The sequence below is a fragment of the Micropterus dolomieu genome, linkage group LG08 (genome assembly GCF_021292245.1).
Source record: "Micropterus dolomieu isolate WLL.071019.BEF.003 ecotype Adirondacks linkage group LG08, ASM2129224v1, whole genome shotgun sequence".
Taxonomy (NCBI): Eukaryota; Metazoa; Chordata; class Actinopteri; order Centrarchiformes; family Centrarchidae; genus Micropterus; species Micropterus dolomieu.
The window spans coordinates 1402830-1412050 of record NC_060157.1 but is presented as its reverse complement, the minus strand read 5'-3'; the positions used below and the strand labels follow the sequence as shown (position 1 = coordinate 1412050).

General features: G+C 44.6%; 1 protein-coding gene across 3 annotated transcripts in view; it reads right to left on the bottom strand.

Moving 5' to 3' along the window:
- The window catches only part of hdac6 (histone deacetylase 6), a 27311-nt gene that overhangs the window by 8524 nt on the left and 9566 nt on the right, over positions 1–9221 (bottom strand). For all 3 annotated transcript variants that reach the window (XM_046056883.1, XM_046056884.1, XM_046056885.1), the window contains exons 6-19: positions 9014–9054; positions 7945–8041; positions 7673–7770; positions 5677–5781; positions 5144–5212; positions 4915–5041; positions 4581–4646; positions 4434–4493; positions 4262–4351; positions 2172–2278; positions 2029–2096; positions 1558–1690; positions 1352–1480; positions 485–653 (exon numbers count right to left, since the gene is read on the bottom strand). In XM_046056883.1, coding sequence (XP_045912839.1) covers positions 485–653; positions 1352–1480; positions 1558–1690; positions 2029–2096; positions 2172–2278; positions 4262–4351; positions 4434–4493; positions 4581–4646; positions 4915–5041; positions 5144–5212; positions 5677–5781; positions 7673–7770; positions 7945–8041; positions 9014–9054 — 1359 coding nt within the window. The remainder of the gene's footprint in view (positions 1–484; positions 654–1351; positions 1481–1557; positions 1691–2028; positions 2097–2171; positions 2279–4261; positions 4352–4433; positions 4494–4580; positions 4647–4914; positions 5042–5143; positions 5213–5676; positions 5782–7672; positions 7771–7944; positions 8042–9013; positions 9055–9221) is intronic.

The following is a 9221-nucleotide window of genomic DNA, read 5'->3' as shown; positions in this document are numbered from 1 at the left end:
CTTTGGTCCAGACTGAATTATCTCAACATCTATCTGATGGATTCTTTTGTGTGTGTGTTACCTGTGTTTGTGTGTGTGTGTTTGTTACCTGTGTGTGTGTTACCTGTGTGTGTGTGTGTGTGTGTGTTACCTGTGTGTGTGTTTGTGTGTGTTACCTGTGTGTGTGTGTTACCTGTGTGTGTGTGTTACCTGTGTGTGTGTTACCTGTGTGTGTGTTACCTGTGTTTGTGTGTGTTACCTGTGTGTGTGTGTGTTACCTGTGTGTGTGTGTTACCTGTGTGTGTGTGTTACCTGTGTGTGTGTGTGTGTGTGTTACCTGTGTGTGTGTTACCTGTGTGTGTGTTACCTGTGTGTGTGTGTGTGTTACCTGTGTGTGTGTTACCTGTGTGTGTGTGTGTGTTACCTGTGTGTGTGTTACCTGTGTGTGTGTTACCTGTGTGTGTGTGTGTGTTACCTGTGTGTGTGTTACCTGTGTGTGTGTTACCTGTCCTGTCAGGATCCTCTCCACAGCGTTGAAGCAGCCTCCTGCAGCCAGCTGAGCGGACTGGAAGCTCTGGTTGTTGAGGAAGATGGAGTTGAAGTCGTTTGCCAGTATGTGCAGATCTCTGGGCTTCATCTCTGCTGTGTCCTTCATCTGGTTAATGTGCTGCACACTGCGCACACACACACAGAGCACACTGCATTGACTTCCATTCACTGTGACCAGCTTAACTCAAACCAGGACCTCAGAGATGAAGTCTTGAGGTCTTGGATTCAGTTTAAGGTTTCCTCTGGAACATGTTCCATCCTCATACCAACATTAGGTCATTCAAGTCTTCTGAGCAGGCTTACTGGTCGTTCCTCACGCTCGACTAAAACTAAAAAGGTATCGTGCCGTTGAAGTGGAGGCTCCAAACGCTCTTCCCCAAAACCTGCAGCTCACTAGAGAGTTTTCAGATCTTCACCGATGTTGAAAAGAACTGATGTTTAATATTTTGATCTTGATCTCACAGGACCACACACTCGGCGTTATTACTGAACGGTTTCAGAGCGGCGGTTCCGGGGACTTGAGATGATGAAACGTGACTTCAGACAGAAACAAACGTGAGTGCTGTGGGAAGGAATTATATTATTTTTTTATACATAAATAACACTAAATAAATGTTTTGATTTGAACCTGAAATATAAGTCTTTTTCTCGTTTGGGATGTTTTAGATAAAACAAAATAAACTCGTCAGTGCTCACTGGTGGACAAACTCTGTACTGCAGCTGTTCAAACAGCATACGCTGATTTATCGGTCCTGCTCTGTTAACCTCTGTAAATATTTTTACCCTAATTAGGGGATTCAAATAAAACAAATCAAGAAAGTACCTGTGACACCTGGACAGCTCCTCCTCTGTGGCTAAGCGAGCTGGTATCCGTTGGCAACGATCGACCAATCCCAGCTGCTGATGTTTGGAGAAGATTTTAAAGATCCTCTGAGGCTGCTCGGGGTGATGTCTGCGGAGACACCATCATTCACACTGTATGCACACATATCTATTTATTCCATTTAACCACACGTACAGGTGACTCACCTGTCCCACAGGTTCAGGTGCTCCATCATCCTCTCATCATAAACCAGACCTGTTGTCGTGGCAACAGAGGTGGAAGGGCTCCGCTCGTTGGTTGTCGCTCTGATTACACTTCCGCCGGCCAATGGGAAGCCTTCTGCACGGGAAACAGGAAGAAAACAGGAAGATATATATAATATAAATAAATGTCCTGCCCCACCCAGGCTGTGACACTGAAGAGCTACTTTCCGCACACGGCTGCTTGAAAGGCGCCCGAGCTTCTTCGTGCGCAGCGTGTTTCATCTGAGCTCCCACGTAACTCGAACCCTGCGTGTGGTTCTCCCAGAGTTCAGCTGACTACATGTTGTTTACCTGATCACACAGGTGTATCTGACAGATATGATTTGATGTTGTTAGGGAGGTTACAGCAGGTACTGAATGTTTAGCTGTGCCTACTTTTCAAAATGAAGGTCAGGTGTTACTGCAGAGTCTTACCCAGTATCTGCAGAGAGGCCCAGTGTGGATACAGAGCCGACAGCGTCTGAGAGATGGACTGCAGAGCGCTGAGAGACAGAAGGTGGTTAGAAATCAGCCTGAGCTACTGATGACCTCTGTGACTCAGGTGTTCCACGTGTTACCTGTCAGACGGGGCGGTGGGCGGAGTCAGAGGCGGGCAGGCTCCACCCAGGAGAGCTCTGACACAGGCTGCAACGCCCTCTGCTGTCGCCTGCAGGTTATAACCTCCCTGCACACACGCACACACACCAAGTTACATCAACTCAACTTTTTAACAAAATGAGTGACGTTAAAGTCACTAAAGCAAAAGTCACTGAAGCAAAAGTCACTAAAGAAAAAGTCACTGAAGCAAAAGTCACTAAAGAAAAAGTTACTGAAGCAAAAGTCACTGAAGCTAAAGTCACTAAAGCAAAAGTCACTAAAGCAAAAGTCACTGAAGCAAAAGTCACTAAAGAAAAAGTCACTGAAGCAAAAGTCACTGAAGCTAAAGTCACTGAAGCAAAAGTCACTAAAGCAAAAGTCACTGAAGCAAAAGTCACTGAAGCAAAAGTCACTAAAGAAAAAGTCACTGAAGCAAAAGTCACTAAAGAAAAAGTCACTGAAGCAAAAGTCACTGAAGCAAAAGTCACTAAAGCAAAAGTCACTGAAGCAAAAGTCACTGAAGCTAAAGTCACTAAAGCAAAAGTCACTAAAGCAAAAGTCACTAAAGCAAAAGTCACTGAAGCAAAAGTCACTGAAGCAAAAGTCACTGAAGCAAAAGTCACTGAAGCTAACGTCATTGAAGCAAAAGTCACTGAAGCTAAAGTCACTGAAGCAAAAGTCACTGAAGCAAAAGTCACTGAAGCAAAAGTCACTGAAGCTAAAGTCACTGAAGCTAAAGTCACTGAAGCTAAAGTCACTAAAGCAAAACTCACTGAAGCTAAAGTCACTGAAGCTAAAGTCACTGAAGCTAACGTCATTGAAGCAAAAGTCACTGAAGCTAACAACACAGGAGCTAACGTCACTGAAGCTAATATTACTGAAGCAAAAGTCACTAAAGCAAAAGTCACTAAAACAAAAGTCACTGAAGCAAAAGTCACTAAAGCAAAAGACACTAAAGCAAAAGTCACTGAAGCAAAAGTCACTGAAGCTAACAACACAGGAGCTAATGTCACTGAAGCAAAAGTCACTGAAGCTAACAACACAGGAGCTAACGTCACTGAAGCTAAAGTCACTGAAGTTGACGTCACCGAAGCAAAAGTCACTGAAGTTGACGTCACTGAAGTTGATGTCACCGAAGTTGATGTCACCGAAGTTGATGTCACCGAAGTTGATGACACTGAAGTTGATGTCACTGAAGCTGACGTCACTGAAGTTAATGTCACTGAAGTTGATGTCACTGAAGCTAACGTCACTGAAGCTAAAGTCACTGAAGTTGATGTCACTGAAGCAAAAGTCACTGAAGTTGATGTCACCGAAGTTGATGTCACCGAAGCTAACGTCACTGAAGTTGATGTCACTGAAGTTGATGTCACTGAAGTTGATGTCACTGAAGCTAACGTCACTGAAGCTAACGTCACTGAAGCTAACGTCACTGAAGCTAAAGTCACTGAAGTTGATGTCACTGAAGTTGATGTCACTGAAGCTAACGTCACTGAAGCTAACGTCACTGAAGCTAACGTCACTGAAGCTAACAACACAGGAGCTAACGTTACTGAAGCTAAAGTCACTGAAGCTAACGTCACTGAAGCTAAAGTCACTGAAGCTAACGTCACTGAGGTTGATGTCACTGAAGTTAATGTCACTGAAGTTGATGTCACTGAAGTTAATGTCACTGAGGTTGATGTCACTGAAGTTAATGTCACTGAAGTTAATGTCACTGAAGTTGATGTCACTGAAGCTAACGTCACTGAAGCTAACGTCACTGAAGCTAACGTCACTGAAGCAAAAGTCACTGAAGCTAACAACACAGGAGCTAACGTCACTGAAGCTAACATTACTGAAGCAAAAGTCACTGAAGCTAACGTCACTGAAGCTAACGTCACTGAAGCTAACGTTATTGAAGCTATATATTAGATGTGCAGTAGAAGTAGAAAGCAGGATAACATTTGTACTTAGGTACAGTATTTGGTCACAGCCGTGGAGGCTGGTGGAGGGAAACCCCGACACAGATCAGGATCTTTATTTAAACACGCTTTCAGAAACACTGTGTGTGGTGATGTCACAGCTTTACCTCGAGGGCGAGGACGAGTCGACCTTCTGCCAAACTCATCAGCATGTGGGTCAGGACGTGGAAACACTGAGGACTCACACACATCTCCCCCTGCACACACACACACATTCAGAAGTCAGAGGTAACCCGGTGAAACTGAACTTCCTGTCGCTGATCTCAGGTCTGTTTTTACCTTCTGATCTCCGACCGCAGCATCAAACCCAGCGGAGACCAGGACCAGCTGAGGCTGAAACTGAACACACACACAGATGTATTTACAATTATGTAATCAAGCTATTGTTCATCACAGTGTGTGTGTGTGTGTGTGTGTGTGTGTTACCTCGTGGGCTACAGGCAGCAGCAGTTGTTGGAAAGCGGCGATGTAATCAGCGTCTGTCATCCCCGTCTGAAGACACGAAACAGAGTGGCGGTGAGTTCGATTCCCAAAACACACTAAAGTCATGTGATGCTGCTACTTAACAAATGTAATGAATTTTACTTTACTAAACTAAAATCTCAACTCGTGAACTAATCGCTAAAGAAAGAAGAAGAAAACTAAATGCTCGGAGCTCCAAACTTCCTCTCATCAAAAAAAAAGACTTTTACTTTAGCGAGAAAGACAGACAGCAGAGAGAAGACGCAGACTGAACCAGATCCTGGACCCGAAGCATCACCTTGTTCCAGGGCAGGTTGATGGTTCGGCCTTCACCTCGTCCGCTGCCGACAAAATGACTGTCAGACTCTGGGAGGTGGGGCCAGAAGGACCCGCTCTCGTACCTGTGGACGCTGAAGTACAGGACGCTGGGACACACACACACACACAGTTTAGTTAAGTTTGTTGTTATTTGTGTGTTTGTGAGGACAACAGTGTGTGTCACCATGATGGAGGATCAGGAGTTTTACCTGGGGTCCTCCTGGAACAGGTACTGGATCCCCTGACCGTGATGAACGTCCCAGTCCACGATCAGCACCCTGACACACACGCAGGTAGTTTTAACATAATGTCGTGTTTTTTGTTTCCACACTGACAGAAAGCACAGATCAATAATCACAGTGACCGTCAGCCAATCAGAGCAGAGACACAGGTTGATCATGGGTTTTCAGACAGAACTTGAGGTTTAATAATCATTTATCAGATTTCCACGCTGGTATTTGTTTGTCAACATATGACCCTCAGGGGCCTCCGTGCTGCGAGCTAACTGCTAGGTTCCTAACCCTAACCCTCCAGTCAGTGCTGTGCTGTGATTGGACGAGACTCGCACAGGTGAGAGTCTGTGGAACACGGAGGAGACTGACCTCCACCTCTTTGTTGTCATTATTGTCTGTTACCTCACAACCGACCAGCAGGAGGAGCTGCTGCAACAACAACAACAACAGCGTGATCCCTCACTGGCTTCCCACCCACCAACCCTGACAGGACACACACACACACCTACCTGCTGGCCGAGTGTCTGGTCCGAGCGTAACGAGCTGCGATCGCCACGTTGTTGAAAATACAGAAACCGTTCGACTCGTTCGACTGAGCGTGATGACCTGGAGGCCTGACAGAGAGACAGAGACATTATAGAGAGCCTAAGTCCCTCCCCTTCCGGTGGACCACTATGGGACCTTCGGAAAAAATACGTGAAGTAGTCAACGGCGAGAGACAAAAAATGTTTTGATCCCGTTTGAAATGTGCTCTGAATGACACAAATGATGAAGGTCAATTTAAAATGCATTTAAGAGTCAAGAAAGTCGCAGTTTGATGTAAAACTGTTGAGGTATCAGGCTGAATTACAAAGACCACAAACTACTGTTGTAGTCAAGACCGCCCAAACCGAGACCAAGTCAAGACCAAGACCAGAGTTTATCGAGACCGAGACGAGACCAAGACCAGTTCCCCACATTACATGACGCACAATAAAATGTGGAACGAGATCTCAGGTACTTCTCAGTAAAAACTCCACATGCATAAGAGCTGAAATCAACTTAAGCGTCTTTATTCAACGCTCCTTTTCCATGCGGAGAGGGGGGCAGCTGTTACCGCTAAGAACACATTTATAATTAGGGTTATTGGTTGCATTTGAAACAATAAGTTTTACATCCCATCAAATTTAGGATTTTAAATAAATCAGAGAATGCAAATGCAATTTATTGATATTCCTAAAGTTATGGTCTTGACTGGTCTTGAAATAAAATCCCGAGTCCTCAATGTCCGAGACAAGACCGAGTACAAATGGGGTCGAAAGTGGTCTGAAGACCGGTCTCAAGTACTACAACACTACCACAAACCCAAAAGTCGCATATGTGACGTCGTAAGTTTTTCTCTCAAAGACCGAAGCTAACGTTACCGAAGCTAATGTTACCGAAGCTAACGTTACCGAAGCTAATGTTACCGAAGCTAACGTTACCGAAGCTAATGTTACCGAAGCTAACGTTACTGAAGCTAACGTCAAATAACTTCCATGTGCAGATGATGTGATAAAAGGGCCGAGCGCCGTTGGATTAAACACATAAGGTGAGATATTTTTCTGCGTGGAACATAGCTGCGACCAAGCAATAAACGTAAGGTAGCACAAAACGACTTTACTGTTTTAACTTTCTTAATGTACAAACTTATCTTTTGTATTGACAAACATCATGTGTGTGATTCAGGGCTCAGTTCAGACAGGATCAAAAAAGAAGTTGTCTCTCGCCGTTGCCTACCGTACATATTTTTTCCAAAATAATGTCCCATGGGCCGGAAGCGGAAGCGAGCGACTTAGGCTCTCTGTTACATTTACATTTAGCTTTTATCCAAAGCGACTTACTACTGCTATACATGTCAGAGGTCACACGCCTCTACAGCAACGAGGGGTTAAGTGTCTTGCTCAGGGACACATCGGTGTCTCACAGTGGGAATTGAACCCGGGTCTCTCACACAAAAGGCATGTGTCTTATCTATGTGCCATGGCGACCCCATATTAAACATATTTAATCAACAAAAGACGCCATCATCGTGTCATGAACACTTCCTCTGGGAAGAAACTTTACGTCCACATCTTGCTGTGTAGGACAGTGGTTCTCAAACCATTTTCACATCAAGGGCCCCTAAACTGACACAAAGTAGACCACGGACCCCCGTTTGATTAGATTTTATCCCAGGGTCCCCGTCTGATGAGACTTTTGCTTCTGTTTTATTACAGTGTTTGAAACCCAGGTAGTCCCACATTCTGTTATTCTTTACCTATAGATGGAAATCTAACAAAAATAAACGATTCCCCTTTATGCTGGGAGCCCCCTGGAGCCCCCTCAAGGACCCCTGGGAACCACTGGTCAGACCACAGTCCTGATACAGGCGCTAGAGGACCTGGTCCCAGTTTAACTCTGTGTGTTCCAGGGGAAACTGGTGAATGTTTGACTTTACTGAGCTGACGAGGAGCACCTGAACGCACCGCGAGGAGCTGCTGTTACCTGATGACAGCAAATCCGTTCCTGAGTTCAGAGGTCATGACCCGATCGACCAGCTGCAGGACCGAACCCACCGCCGACACACACACCTGGAAGGACTCCTGACGCACACACATGAACAAACACACATTAACTTTTTGTTTTGTTGATGTCACTAATTGTATTTACAGTTATATTTATTTATTTAAAAAATAATAATAATTTCATTTGTGACACTGAATTTACTCAAATTAAACTTATTTATCTAAAACTGATTTAAATGTGCGTGTTCTTACAGGATGGAAGTAAACAGAGTCGTATTTCTCAGACAGAGTCTTTAGTTCATTCTCCGTCATCGTCTGAGTCGACTTCATCAGATCCACATAATGTTTCCTACAGACAGGAGGTAGAGTACACCAGAGTACATCAGAGTACACCAGAGTACACCAGAGTACACCAGAGTACATCAGAGTACACCAGAGTACACCAGAGTACACCAGAGTACATCAGAGTACACCAGAGTACACCAGAGTACATCAGAGTACACCAGAGTACACCAGAGTACATCAGAGTACACCAGAGTACACCAGAGTACACCAGAGTACACCAGAGTACACCAGAGTACATCAGAGTACACCATAGTACTTCACACAGTAGTACACAGTAAAGAGTAAAGCAGAAGTAAATACAGTAGAATAATAAAAAGAAACCAGGCTGCAAGTCGCTAAATATTATTTTCATTGATTAATCGATCAGTTGTTTGGTCTAGAAAACTGTGAAAAATATCTGTCAGCGTTTCGCAGAGCTCGAGGGGACGTCCTCAAACGTCTTGTTTTGTCCACAACCCAAAAGATATTTGGTTTACTGTCACAGAGGAGGAAAGAAACCAGGAAATATTAAATTTCAAGAAGCTGAAATCTGAGAATTTGGAAGTTTCTTCTTAAAGAAGTAATTATTATTATTTATAAGGACAGCACACATTAATCAACATTACTGTAAATGTGGCAGTGTTAGCTTACTGGCTACTTTTCAACTAAAGTCCTTTTACTTTGAAAAGTCCTGAAGGACAAGCGCAAGAGTCACCTCTGAAAAAGCCCTCATCACCCTGAATCTTCTCAGAGAAATGAAAATAAGCATCCACAGGTTTATGAATGCGGGTCGAAAGTGTCCTTACAGGCAAATCAATTTCTTTAAAAGGGAGATCGATCATAAACCTCCTCCAACGGGAGTCCCGCACTCTACCCACTGAGCTAAACGTGCACATGAGTGTCTAAGAGTTTGAAATAATCTGACTGAAATAATGTTCTGGCGCGCCACATAACGGCTTCAGAAAGCATCTGGCCCGATGAAGCGTGGTGGACTCACATGTGAGCGAGCAGCAGCTCTTCCTCTGTAGCTTCTCTGGGCTGAAAGACAAACAGGAGTGACGTCAGTACAGAACAGCACACAGCGCCACCTTCAGGTTCAAATGAGGTGCTCACGGTTTAACATGTGGTTTCAGATAAACAATACTAAAATACTAAAATACTAACACCCCCCCCCCCCCCCCCCCCCCCCCCCCCCCCCCCACCCC